The sequence below is a fragment of the Protobothrops mucrosquamatus genome, unplaced genomic scaffold, assembly GCF_001527695.2.
Source record: "Protobothrops mucrosquamatus isolate PMUCROS unplaced genomic scaffold, P.Mucros_1.0 scaffold94, whole genome shotgun sequence".
NCBI lineage: Eukaryota > Metazoa > Chordata > Lepidosauria > Squamata > Viperidae > Protobothrops > Protobothrops mucrosquamatus.
The window spans coordinates 34,170-48,664 of record NW_015386469.1 but is presented as its reverse complement, the minus strand read 5'-3'; the positions used below and the strand labels follow the sequence as shown (position 1 = coordinate 48,664).

General features: G+C 38.3%; 1 protein-coding gene across 1 annotated transcript in view; it reads right to left on the bottom strand.

The window, feature by feature from the left end:
• Positions 1-3,933: 3,933 nt before the first annotated feature.
• Positions 3,934-14,495, bottom strand: part of LOC107284455 (neuron navigator 1-like) — a 41,499-nt gene continuing 30,937 nt past the window's right edge. Inside the window, exons 16-27 of the mRNA XM_015812515.1 lie at positions 14,279-14,447; positions 12,746-12,908; positions 11,353-11,450; positions 11,103-11,198; positions 9,924-10,083; positions 9,108-9,343; positions 8,427-8,578; positions 7,642-7,713; positions 7,212-7,408; positions 6,752-6,870; positions 6,266-6,463; positions 3,934-4,664 (exon numbers count right to left, since the gene is read on the bottom strand). Of these exons, the coding sequence (XP_015668001.1) occupies positions 4,572-4,664; positions 6,266-6,463; positions 6,752-6,870; positions 7,212-7,408; positions 7,642-7,713; positions 8,427-8,578; positions 9,108-9,343; positions 9,924-10,083; positions 11,103-11,198; positions 11,353-11,450; positions 12,746-12,908; positions 14,279-14,447 (1,753 nt within the window). The 3' untranslated portion in view covers positions 3,934-4,571. The remainder of the gene's footprint in view (positions 4,665-6,265; positions 6,464-6,751; positions 6,871-7,211; positions 7,409-7,641; positions 7,714-8,426; positions 8,579-9,107; positions 9,344-9,923; positions 10,084-11,102; positions 11,199-11,352; positions 11,451-12,745; positions 12,909-14,278; positions 14,448-14,495) is intronic.

Genomic DNA, 14,495 nt, shown 5'->3' with positions numbered 1-14,495 from the left:
AGCGGGCCGGATGCGTCACGTGGAAGCCGCGCCCACCCTTTGCCGGCAATGGCAAAACTGGCCCAATACGTTGCGCGACATCACGTGACGTTGCAAGTTTGACATGATTGTTCTAAGCAGTTCCAAGCAATATAGTCAATAGGCATTGGATGTTACCCTTCCTTCCTTAGGCTCTTTGTGCTGAACATAAACTATTCCGCTATTTGGTCTAGCCTGGATTTAAAAGATTACCCCAGCCTTCTTTTAGTAGTCAGAAAAGAGTAAGATCAGTTAATCCATGGCTAGATCCTCCTCCCTTGAAATGGTAATATTAAGACAGAGTTTCAGGATCATGAGCAACTTCACAGCCCAGTTATTCAAGCTGCATTTTTGTTCAGATAATGACAATTTCATAGCAGCACAGATTCATCTGAAAGCACAAGAGCTTTTCCACATACAAAAGATTAATTAATCTGAACTATCAGTCCTTCTGACATTATAGTATATCAATCCATAGTGGCTAAGCAGTCCCCTTTACCCTCCTTCTACATAGGGATAGGCTCTGGTTCATAATTCATAACTTCCTTGGTTTCTAATCTATTCCATCTGACTTTATTCATGTAAAGAGAATGATAGATTCATATTATGAGCAGATCATCATAAAGAAGTTTTCCTCAGTCATTGCTGCCATAAAGACTGATAGTTCTAGGCTACAAAGTGGACAGTTTCATCTTAACAAAATACATTCTGCTTGAAGGAAATAAGAGGCACCGAGACCTCAAAAAACCTGAAATTATGTAACATTTATGAGTGGCAATAACTATTGTCTCCTGAAGATCCTTGTAAAAGCCATCTTCCACTAGTGCCATGCAGATGTGTTAAACTATAACTCTCAAGCTAGGTAAATTGTAAAAATCTTGGAGACAAGTGTGGAAAGTTTGCACAGTTATCTAACTTTGTTGATCAAGACCACTTTGGATCCTATGTTGTTTACAATTAAAATCTATGTTAAACAGATGGAGGGTTACAAAAAGACTTCATTGATAATAAAATAGAGAAAATGGTGAATGAAAAAGCTCTACAAAAATACAGGAAGCCAAGAAAACATTAATTTTGTACTTCTTACACATTATATTGTTCATTTCATTTCATACCCTTGGCTCAGGGAAAGCAGTGCAAAATTCGATCCTTCCATTAGCAATATTATTTTTTGTTACTAATTTTTATCCAGATGGTCAGTATTCTTGGCAAGCATTCATTAGTTCAAAAATACAAATCCTTCTAGCTTACATTTCTGCTTAGTTAAGGAGGAGTTAAAGCAGTTTTAGACAGAGAAATGGGCTATAGGCATACTTAGATAGGTCTTGTGCTCCTCCTTGTTGGCATGTGACCACAGCTCGAGTGTATGCTCTTTACAATGATCATTATCTTTACTTATATCCTATTAAGTATTTTGTTTCTCCAAATTGGGCCCCTCATCATGCCTAAGAAGGACAAATTGTTCAAAATGAAATGGGGGGAGGGAGGAAGAGACTAAAGGAACAATCTATGTTCTAAAGCAGTCCAGTGAAAACTAGGCGTCCTCAATGGCTACAGAACAATGGGATAAGATGAGGAAGGAATTGTGTATGCTACAAAAGAATTTGGATGGTTATCTGGTACAATAAATAAAAATGAATTCTCCATTGCAACCTTTTAAGTGTGTCCTGAATTGTTATATTACACTTACATAAGAGGAAAATAAATCAGCACTGACTTCACAAGATTCCTTTATAGCAAGATCATTGAGAAAAAAGACACTATAAATACATTCTATATAAGGACTAGGTAAGTGCAAAATGTAGCATATGAAGTCGGAAAATGTTCCTTCTCACTTCCTAAAAACACATTTTTAAAAAGAGAAAATACTGAAAATCTGGGCAATATCACCTGAATTCTCAGAACTATATAAGGCCAAAGGTATTTGGCACAATCTATCTATCTACAGGCCTTGTAACTGATTTGCCAGTATAAACCCAACAGGCTCCACCATGAGGGAAAGCAAGAGGCAGCGACAGGAGCCATAAGAAGATGATAGATTTAGCACAGGGGCATTGGCAGTGGAGGGGGAGATGACTAAATGAGCACCACGCCATCGTGTCTGTTTTGTAAATATGTTGTGAGGCCTCATGTACAAACAAAAGGAATAAAGCTGGCATCACAATGATACAATGCTCATTTAGTCAGTTTGACAAAAGCACTGCTGCAGATGCCTCTGGGTGAATATGTTCTACTACTAAAATTTTAGCCGATGGAAGAAAAAAAATGTGAAAGACCCGAGGTAAGAAATTTGACACTTTTTGGTTGTCTCCTCTCACATGCTCGGCTGGAATAAGAACTAAACAGATGTAGTGCTTAGATTAAAAAACAGTCTGCTGTGGATTGTTTGGGCTCCATTTCCTCAATGAGGCACTCTGCCATGAGATTAAAGTGAGGCTGAATTGCCTCAAGAAATCATTTTGCTCTGATGTCAAAGAGTTTTGCATGCATAGAAGATCTATCCAGTAAAGTAAAACAGCCATACTGCTGTTCAAAAATGAGGAATTGTATTGAGCGGTTTTGCACTGGAGAGATGCCTTTACCCAAGCTTTCAACAAGGTACTGTATCTCTTCATATGTCTGCATGGCACTACTGAAAAAGCAGAGATGTGCATTATGGAGAACCTAATCATTATGTCTTCCTATCGCAGAAGCTAAAATTCAGACTTGTATTTTATTTGATCAAACCTAAAGGTTGCAAAAGCTTATGGCTGTGGAGTGCACTGACTCCTCCTATAGTCTAGAAGTTGGCAAATGTGCCTCAAAGAACATTGGTAGGACATTTATAGGACATTAGAGGCCGGGTGCTGGCTTGACATCTAAAATTTCAATTTTGAATGTAAAACACATCAATATCAATAGAAACTACACTGACATTTTCTTGAGACAAATTCTTGTGATCAGAAGATTTATATAGCTAGTCTAAAGAGTTCCTTAAGTATATTATAAATCCTGGGGGAGGGGAGGGTCGTTTCATATGAGATTGCTCTTCAGTTGTCCCAAACTTAATGCCTGATAGAGATCAATGTCAAGACTGATTGGAGTTGCAATCAAAATCAACTAGTTAGGGGAATACTTGTGTATTGATGGCTATTTGTTTGGCAAATCATATAAATGACATCCAAGGCTAAATGTTTAAAGGTATATATTCAGCCTTGCTTAAACTGTTACTTTCCAGATGTATTTTTTCCCAAGTTTTGTAATCCTCAGCCAGCAGGACTGTGCTGACTGGAGATTAGTAGAGTTGAGTTCCAGCACATCTGAATGGCAACAGACTCAAGACACCTCCTATAAAAAGGATCTATTACCCTGTGTCCCCAAAATAATGTGAGAGAAAATGAATGAAAAAAAAAGAGATTTGCAAGCACATTGATAAACCGTACAAAACTGGAAAAAGTGATAATGTTGCTGTCCATTAAGAGATGCACTACAACAATCCATTCTCCCTTTGATCACAGTTTTCTGACCTCTTGTGCTTTTCAGAAAGAAATGATATGGAATGGCACAAGAAGGGGAGCCCACATGCAAATTGTGCATAGGTTGTGCTGCTGATTCAACTCTGTGTGCATCTGATGCAAGCTGCAAGGATCCAGGAAGTGGATTTAAGTTACTGGAAGTAATCCAGTCAGCACCAATTTCAGTTGGAGGGATTGTGGGAGTGAAATTCACAGAAAAGTATAACAAGAAAAAGGTAAACTGAAACTGAAAACACTATTAACTCAGGAGGCTCCTTCCTATGGAACCAAAAGGAGAGATGACTAAACACAGAACATAATTCCTAGAACTGAAGAGCAAACGGCATGGCCCAGATCAACCAAATAAAATAAAGTGGAGGAGAAAAGTGTTTATTGGGAGTTTGAAAGTAAAAAAGACCTTCATGCAGATTAAATAAGGAGGGTACAAAGACAAGAGTTAACAGTCTTACTAGGTCTTTGCCTATGTTGATTGTGGCAAGAAAGTCGAAGGGCAGCAACTGCAGGAAACGGCTCCAAGAGCAGCAATGACGCTTCCACTCTCATGATTTCTGGGGTTTGCTTTTCTTTATTTTATTAAAAAAAAAATCCTCATTTTAGGGTTCCACAGACTTGGCTATTGCCCTGTCTGTTAGCACTGCCCCTGCAGAAATACAGCAGCCAGCTCTGTGTGGCTATCTCCAGTCTCTTGCCTTACACAAGAACATTTATGTTGGGAACACTGGATGTGTGGGATTTCTTGATGCTCCCCAATTATACTGTAAAACCAGGAGTTTATGACAGAGGCAGAAAGCCCAAGAATAAAACCCACCATTCTCTTACCACCAGAGTTATTGGAGGTGGAGGGAGAGCAGTATCTTGCAAAGGAGACCCAACTGTCTCCTCTTTCACTGTTCACCTGCACAGATCCCAAAGGAAGTGATGGGCACTCTGTGGTGTTTATCCAGACCACAGGTTCCAGAGAAAAAAGAAAGAAGGCCTAGGAGCGAAGACAACCAAGATTGGCTCATTTGTCTCCATTCCATTGTAATCCAGTTATTTTTAGAGTGCAGACTGCACATTGGGGTCCAAGGTTTCTCGGTCAGGAGACTCAATGTAGTTGGCTGCTTCCTGGAGCTTCAGCAACATTGCCATCTGTATAAGTAGGATGAAAGACTCATAAGTAATGATTAAATATACCAACTTTTCTCAGCTTGATGCCTTCTCGTGTATTGAGGCTCCCCTTCTTTTCAACAGTGGCTGACAATTATGGGAGTCAGTGTTACAATACACCTGGAAAGCAGCAGAAGTAAGGCAGGTAGGTGCAGATGTAAGTCAATAGATGTACTTCAGATTGAAAATAATCTGCTACAATGAATATATAGGGTACCAAGATCACCACAGAGAGGAAGGAATAACTGTGATTATTTAAAATCATATACATTTTTCATCTGTGTTGGATAAGAGGGGAGCTAAGAGAATGGAAAACATGTACAGTTCTACAAAGAGGAAGTCGAAGACAATTTACACAGATATTTGCATAATACAAGTTTATGTTTCATAATCTACCAGCCTTATTTGCAATTATACTATGTATCTGGTATTTTATTTTTATTCAGGTAAAAATTCATACTGTGACACTTTGAATCTGAAAGGGATGTGAGAAGGGGCTAACACCGCTTTGCAACCCCATTAATATTTTTATGGGATTAAGATAAGAGCAAATGTGGTCAGTGAAGACAGGCTAACTAAAACAGAAGAAGCATATTGTCTGTTCCAAGTCCAGAATTTGGGACTCCCTCTAATATCACTCATCCATTATAATTTCTGTATGTGTACTACTCTGTCAGGATCTTACATTTTATATCCTTTTTATAGGAGCAATCACTTCCAGGATCTTTATCTCACAATCACTTGCTACCATCAATTTCTGTTTGGGTCAACAAAGGAATATATGAGATTCTGTCCTATATCATCCGTAACTCATCAATCATTATGTACATAAGTATTCCATGTAGTTTTCTCAGTTGGTATGTGGTGCTCTTTCTTTGACTTACACATCTTTGCCACCTTGTGGTCATATCATGACAATGCCATAGCATAATCACTTAGGCTTTGTCTTTTGTGAAGGTCATTATGCTTTCTGAAGAGGTCAACAAGCAGTCTTGATTATATGGAAGAGGAGAATAGAGATTTGTCTTCCCCATGTTAACTTGTGCATTCAGTCCATTGCTCTAGTGTTATTTCAGATATAAGACATGAGGGGAGGGAGAAACAGGGGTTCTAAAACAGAGAGGGACATAATGGAGAAACAGCCACTCTGACAACTTTACAATTGCCTCCAGTCATAGAGTAATTAAGCTAACAAATTAGCAAGGGCTGTCAATTTTTGACAAAATGAAAATTGATGAGAATAACTTTTCTATTCCTGTAATCTATGGTGTTTGAAAAAAAATTAATAGATCTTTCCATTAGTGGCAAGAGCAGGGATATTAATTCAGGAACATGATTCTGAGCAAACGAAGGCGGATATACGTACGTGTCCCAGGATAATGTTGTAGGATCCAATCTGGGTCGGTCACTGGGATGAGAGGCTTTGTCTTCCAAGCTTTCAGAGTCAGGCTGGAGCCCCCATCTTCAGGGAACGTCTCTCTCTCTTGTGACCAACCCAGATTGGATGATTCTGAGCTCTCAATTTAATTCTCTTGTGCAAAGAATCAGTAGCAACTATTCTCATTTGCAAGCTGAAAACATACCAAGGGATCTGATTCCAGAGAATTGGGTGTAGAATCCTTGCCACTCCGTTCCTCTGGAGGAGATACTATGCTGTGGGGCCCCACACTGGGTGGGGGAAGATGATACAATTTTGATTGGTCTTGCTGGGCTGATGGCCAAGGCAACGTGTCTCTCACCCACTCCACAGGGTCCTCCCAAGCAGCTTTCTGCCCATGCACCTGCAACACAGAAGGGTGAGAAAGAATACTGACACTTGCTAGGGACAAGCAACATACACATGCACCTAGTCTTCCAGTTCCTTCACTGGGAAACAAAGTAGAGCTTAGAACATATTCAAGGCAATGGAGGACAAGATTGGAAGGAACCGCTTTTCTGTAGGATTTTATGAATAATTCAGAGTAAAAGGAAATAGCAACCTGTAGCTGAGTAACATATGTGCATATTGATGCAGGCTTTAGCCACATCACTAGTTCTTCTAGAAGAGATAAGGATGCATGGAAAATTACCTTGATCCCATCCTTTGCTCCTTCCTGAAGGTAGGGGATAATTGAATTGTTCCATAGATCAATAAACCAGGTTCGGAAATCCTCAATACCAATTGGGCATGACAGGAAGAAACAAGGACCTGGGGGGAAAAAAACAGTAAAGGGAAGAAGGTAAACTACTAGCCAATGGAGGAATATCAGCCAAAAATGTAGACTAAAGAAAATAAAGATTATGTAAAATAATATTCTAATAAAGAATAAATAAAGAAGAATAACATAGAAAATTAACATAGAGTGACTAGAGTGACTCTAAGTATATGCATATTACTTTTCCCTCACAATGAATTAACTGCAAGGAACTCAAATGGGGGGCCGAAGCTTCCATGCAGTGTCTTAATCCTTCTTTTATTAGTCTGAAATAAGATGCAATGTGATGGTGAGGTTCATTTCAGCTTACTGGATGATAAAAGCTTAGGCTTACCAATGAGAAAGTCAGAAGTGCTATGCTTCTCCAAGAAGGTATGGAGGTGATACCAGAGCTTTGGCACCCAGTCCAACACACGTAACAGCTCGTCCCGGTTGGCATTGACATCACTGTCAGATTCAAGCAGCTTCCGACGTAAATAGCGCACCAGGAAGCCATTAGCTGGCTCCACGTTATTGGAGAAAGTCAGCATCCTACAAGTAATATGATATGTTGGTCATGGCAAAAAAAGGAAAGTGTGCTCAAAGTAAGCAAATTATCCTCTTCCATTGTCTTTTCTAGATTAAAATATTGAGTAAGAGAAAAAACTTTACATTTTCCTCATCCCAGAAAACAATCTGCATATAGTGCATGCTCCCCAAATATGGGGAGTATGACCTTGACAGTATAGAAGAGACATTCTAAATAGACATTGTGTAGTAATTACCTGAAACTGAGGTGGAGGCCATGGTTTGGAGTCATCTTAACAGGCTGGTTAGTTGTTCCAATTATGTAAGGGCTGATGGGGAAGAAAAAGAAAATTGCATATGGTGTATTTGCATTTTGGATGGGGGGAACATTTTATTTATTTACAGGACTTATATGACTGCCTCTCTGACATAATGACTTTAGGTGGCTCACAACGTATTCAGGGCTTCTTTATTCTGACCTTCCACCATTTTCAATAGAGCTGTGGGGGGAGGGATGGTTTTTGTTTTGGGGTTTGTTTGTTTTTGGGTGCCTTCAAGTCAATGTTGATTCCTGAAGACTGAAATACTGAAGATAAAATAGTGTGGCCACCTTTTTCTGGTAGCTTCACAGTACGATATTTTATTGCACTGCTCTAGGGCACAATAAAACATACTCTTAATTATTTTGATTACAGTATTAGGAGTTTGAGACATTAGATGATCTATCAGTCAAATGACAACCTGCTCTATGGTCCTGAAGAGGAAAGTTACAACCCTTCCTGCCTACTCCAGGTTGGTCATCCAAACTAAGGATAAGAAAGTTCTCTTGTTTAATGCGATTCAAGAGAAAATAATGCCATATGCCTGAAATAATAGTGCCATGTCATTCACAAAAAGCTATCATTGTTAGGTACAGGATAGGCAGGGAAAAAAAAACAATTTAGCATAATCTGGAAATCCTTGTAATTTACATAGATTACAGGGCAGGATCTTTATTTTGGTATTTGTTAGTTCAATACCAATACATATCTTAGTTTCTCACCATTTGTGATACTTGCAGGTAAGTGCTCCATTGACAAGCTCACTGATGGAGCCAGGCTCACTGAGATCATCTAAGAGAATAACTAATGGAACATCAATCCCTGTTTCCCGATCAATCTGATTGGCTAGATTGGAGAGGTAAAGCTGTAAGTCCTGGTGCAAACAATGAAAGTAAAATGTTATTGTATCAATATAGAGAGAATATTCAGAAACATCGCAATGCAGAAACACAGGGACATCAGGAAAAATTCACTGGGTAGTGGGCTTAGGGCTGAGAACCACTAGTTAGGACTGAAGGGGAAAACTGACAAAGGGCTGGAAAAATAGATTCATGAAAATTAAGACTTCAATGCCATGTCTCAGAACAAGTTCCATTGAAATTAAATCTAGAATTACGTGAAAAATGAATGGTTCCATAAGGATAAATTGTTTCAACTAAAATAACAGAGGAACCTATGACTAAGACCTATGACTATAGCAGGGGTGTCAAACTTGCAGGCCGGTTTCATCATACCAGAGCCGCGCCCACCCCATTGCCGGCAATGGCAAAAAAGCTCCAATACGTTGCGCGATGTCACGTGATGTTGCGAGTTTGACATGTCTGATGTAAAGGTTTGAGTTAAGATCTGGAGGTACTGTCCTAGTGACTATTCAGAAATGAAACAATTAAAAGTTTTTTTACCTTGCATGATTGCTGGTGCATGTTGAAAGTATTAACGATGCCTTCGGTAACCTCACGGCCTGAACGTTCCACCAGATATTCAGCCAGACGATTGGTCAGGTAGGTCTTGCCAGTTCCACTTGGTCCAGAGAGAATAAGGCGCCGGTGCTTAAGTAGAAGGCTTATGTAGTGCTGCATCATTGGTTTGGGGATAAGAGTCTCAAACACCAGGCTGTCCACACATTTTTCTTTCAAACCTACGACCAAGAATATTACAAGAAACCTTCATAACATCATATAGTAGCCTCAGTTTTGCATTATAATGGTCCTTCATGTGCCGGAACAATTTCCTTCTTTTTGTAGCAATCTTCAATTGTTTACCCCAGTTTCTTCCTAGCTACAGTTAGTCAGAAATATGCATACTGTAAAAGTCTCATGCTTACAGATGTCATTACTCCTACTTGGAAAGACACTTAATAAACACATTTTGCATCAGATTGAAAAGGACTAATGAGGAAGGCATTCAGATAACCTATCATTAATTATTCAGACTCCCAATTTGAGAAATACCAGATTAAACAACAAATCTCAAAGGGTCTTGAAACTGAGATTCATTTCCATCTAATATCAAAACCAGAGAGAATGCTATTCTAACATAAACAAGTACAATTCTTTGCATATAATTAGTACAGCATAGTGCTACACTGTTACAGTCATCGTCATCACCTAATTCTGGAATCAGAAGTGCTTTCCAGAGGCTCTCTTAATCCTGTTGCTTTTGCCTCCCTGTCAGTCATTTAGAAATACATAGTTAAGAACTAATGGAAAAAGCCGGACCTTTCAAAGTCACAGCAATGCTGGTCACACCCCGGCGGGAAGGAGGTAGTTCTGGTGGCTCCGTGTCCAAGATTCTTTTAACATGGTTGATGCTGTAGCCATAGACAGACTCAGTGCTGAGTCCCAGAGTCAGACCAGGGTCCATCTTGGTGACATAATCCTAAACAAAGGACAGAAGGTTTTCCAATTAGTGAGGCTCTCAAAGTACTTAATGCTACACTTGTTCTAAGAATACAGTGAAGAAACACGATGCTTTTTAGAAATAAGATCAGGTATAAAGATAAATAATAATCGCTACTACAAATATGACTTAAAAACAACAACAAAATTCCCACATAGCATCATGTACCTTGTTCATTGATCCACTGTACTCTCTCCCTGGTTTTTCAGTTCTTCCTGTTAGACACTTTCTGTGGCCACTAAGCAACCTCAGCCTGCACTGGGTTATTTTAAGAATACATGTTGTTTTTCTTTTTTTTTTTCTTTTCTTTTTTTTTTCTTTTCCTCTTTGCATTTCCTACAACTGGTATCTTTCTTTTGTAGTTGACTTTGTCCACATTAAATTTAAATATTTAAATTTAAATATTTAAATTTTATCATTTAGGTAAATATTCTATGAATATGTGCAATAACTTCACTTGCATTGGTAAAGATTGATAGCAAAGATGAACTGCCCTCCTTAGACTGATATGATTAAAGGTCCACAGCTAATAAAAAAAATCACCATTTTCACGTATTCACTGAATTATTCATATCATGTATGGAAAGGTCAAATGTTAATTAACTTTCTTATGCAAAAGATTAAATTGCAGCAGACAGCCCCTAGTTTGGCCATACAATGGTGAAGGAAGAAACCTTGTTTGTGTATGTGTGTGTAGAGGGTGTGTGTGTGTGGTGGTGTATTGGTTATCTTTATTAGGTCCATCTTATCTTTTTCTCTCTGCCATTCCTCTCTGCCTCATTCCTCTGCTATTCTGAGATTCTTTTTAACTTAATAGTATGGAAGAGGGTCAGCAGGAAAATAGCACTTAAAAGTTCTGTCCTTGAAGCCCAGGAAGAGAAAGTAACATAAGACTGAGCTGTGAATGCTTGAATCCAAAATTTAGTCCTCTAGATATCTGAAATAAAGTTTTTGAAGACAGAAGTGTAGCAAAAAGGTTGTGTTAATTAGCAACTTACCTTGAAAACCTGACAGACAGCTTCATCCAGCATTTTCCAGTCCAATTTGCCATTCACTTTGCTACTGCCCAAATAAAACTCCTGCTGCTTCAAGTCCTGGAAGCCAAACCAGAGGTACAATATGGTTGGAGTTGTTTACAATGGCAAAATGGATCATCTCATTAAAATTATATCTCCTCCCCCAAAATATGTTGCACATGAGACATACTGTCCCAAACAGTGACCTCTCCGATCTTGTGATGGTACTTACTCCTTTGATGATGTGCTGAGGTGGCATGCGCACTACTATTCGTAGTACCATTTCATCCTTCTGGGTACCAGCACTGATGCCATCCATTGGCGACAGTTCTGGAAAAGCAAAATTCAAGCACCTCATTTTAACCATTGAGAAATCCTGCCTATCACAGACTGAAATTGAGTTAGTCCACTAAAAAATTCTATTCATTTTCCCCCCTCCACCGAGTCCAGAAAGTAGAAGAAACATTTTTCTTTAAAATTAAAATTATTTTAAAAATTATTTCAAAATTTCAAAATTAAAATTTGATGGGACAACTAAGAACTTTGTTTTATTTTGTTTGAATTTAGTAGACTACAGAGAAAGCTCTTATGATTTGAGTAAAGCCTCATGAGGCTCATATCCAACATTTTTCTGCATCAACTTTCTTTAAAATCTGTCATCAATTCTGGTTTTAAGCCGCTTCCAGCTTTCTATTTTTCTCATATCTTCTCAAAAGCTGAACAATCCTGGCATTTCTATTTTGTTTTTCTTTTTTAAATAACTCATTCATTCCAAAAGCTAGAAATGCAACTTATGTAGTGCTCTGGTCAAGCTTTCACAAATACTGCCTTTTTCATGTTGATAATAATTTCTGATGAATAATTCTATGAATACCATCAGCTTAATCGGTGATTCTTTTTTCTCTGGTGTATATTTTAATGCCTTCTTTAATAAATAAATCACTATTTTTTAGAACTTTGTCTATACTTTTTTGGAACATCAGATTTTCCTTCCTCTGATTCAATTTCACGACAGCCCCATGTGTGTATGAGATGGTTAGATATACAGACACATGCATGCAAGTGTGTACACTGTAAAATTATTCTTTGGCTATAATCTTATGCTTTTTCTCCTGGGACATCTGTTCATATATCAAATGTTTCTCTCTCCCCCCCCCACCAGATTCTAACACAGAATTTCCTTTATTTTAGATCAAAGCGCATCTTTTTCTTTACTCTGGTTCAACTTTCCCCTTCCCTTTTAGATTTTCCCTTTGAGAGAAAGTTCTGTTCATAAAACAATATACACAACGGTCTGTGTATATTACCAACAGGAATTTGCAAAGCAATTTGTGTATAAGGAGCCATTCCTTATACAGAACAGCTGGTTTCCAATAGTTATGGGTTCAAAAGAAAAATTCCATTTTGTGCACACCCCTAATTATTACATGTCACATTTTCCCTGACATAAACACGACTTCATACAGCCTATATCATCACCCTCTCTTTCCCCTCTTTCCCCTCCGAAACCAATTTTGATTCTACCTTTTAAGCATAAATAAGAACAATATGAGAAGATTATGACTGAGAGGCGGAAAGTAAGTTGCTATCTATAGTTTGGTGATTCTGCTTTCCCCTTTTCTTACCCGTATCAGTTAAACTGGGACTGAAAGAGTGGCTCAGCTGTAATCCTAAGGAGCGCCTTGGGGAGGATGCAGCGGATGAACTCAAAACATGGCTTGGGATAGATGATGGCCCAGGTACTACCTTTAGCCGGTCATTTTCAGCTTTCAATAGATCTACTTCCAACTAAAGGAAATGAACAAAGAGCAAAGGCTGGGATGATATACCTAATAAGAACAACAATATTCATTCATACCATTCATTTATTTAGTGGTGGTAGAACTGATCTGAGCAGTTTACATATCCTGTTTAGATAAATGTGATTAAAAAGTGCAAAATTAAAACCAAGACGACAAAAACATAGCATCATAATAAATAAAACTCTACATTTGTTACAGTTCGATTACAGAAATAGTAACAGCAATAGTTTATTGATTAGTCTTATGATCATATTGTAATTACAGGAAGAAGCAGCTTATAACAATTGTATTGAAAAAACCAATTTTGGCAGCCTTTCTGAAACCCAGGAGGATAGGGACTATTCTGATCGGAGTGGTATCAGTGTTCGAAAGAAAGGGACAACTTAAAAGAACTACTGCCAACCTCTGAAGATGGCAATTGAACCGAACTAAACTGCTCTGTTGGATCTTACAATAAGACAAGCAAAACCAATCTGAGGAAGGCAATCCTGAAGATATCCAGGTCCTATGTCGTGCACTTTGAATTGTGCTTGGCAATCAACATTATGGATTCCAGAGACTAAAGACTCAGTAGTAAATCCTAAACTTGAGCCATTGGAAAAAGAGGTCTTTAAAACCAAATGTAGTTTTTGCATTTCTTTTCCACCAGACAGCAGGTGTTTGGTAGCACTTCATTTTGTTCATTAGCATTGATGTCAAACCTGCAGTAGTGAAAGTTAAGCAATATAGAGGACAGCAAAACAAAATTTCCTAAGCAAAAGAAAATTGTGTTGAGCTCCAAAACTACCACTTAATTCTTTCCTGTGCTCTCTCTCTCTCACTGTTTTTCCCTAACAACCTTTATTTTTATTTTTTTCACTTGTTCTGAAACAATGTACATGTTTGGAATATTATTAGGACAGGAAATGGTTCAAATGACATATCTTGTTAGCCATAGCTAACCTTAACATATCTTGTTAACCATAGCTAAGCATCTGACCTTATTTAATTTTTTAATCTCAAGAAATATGTGGGGCAGTGATCCACGCTGTGACCATGATGAGTTTAAAAAGTAGAAAAGAGCTTCCACCGGCACTAAAGAGGCTCTTGACCTTTAAAAAAAAATTCCTTACATTGGGGAAAGGAATTTGGAATTAATCAAAACCTGTAAGGATCAATAACCCATGCACAACTGTTTAAACAGTGATAAAAAATAAAATTAGCAGTATCAGCTACATGCAATGTAGGGCATGTATCATAAAATTGTTTTATTGTTTAATGAAAACACCAAACAGGCATTCAGAAATTGGTCCCCATAGCAATGTACAAACTGTAATCTGAGCCACAATGTCCAGCTCTGCAGAGCACCAGTCCTACCTGCATATTGTGCATCGTTTCACGCAGCTGATCCAGCTGATGGGCAGAGTTTAAGGCTTCCAAACGTATGTCAGTCAGTTTCATTTCTTTTTCCCATAGCTCTGAGCGTAATTCTGAAACCTCCTTTTTCTCAGGTTCTTCTTCATTGGCCTGGAAAAGTCTGTGTAGGGAATGAAAAGCCATTAAAACAGAAGATAAAAGACAATGACATGCAGAG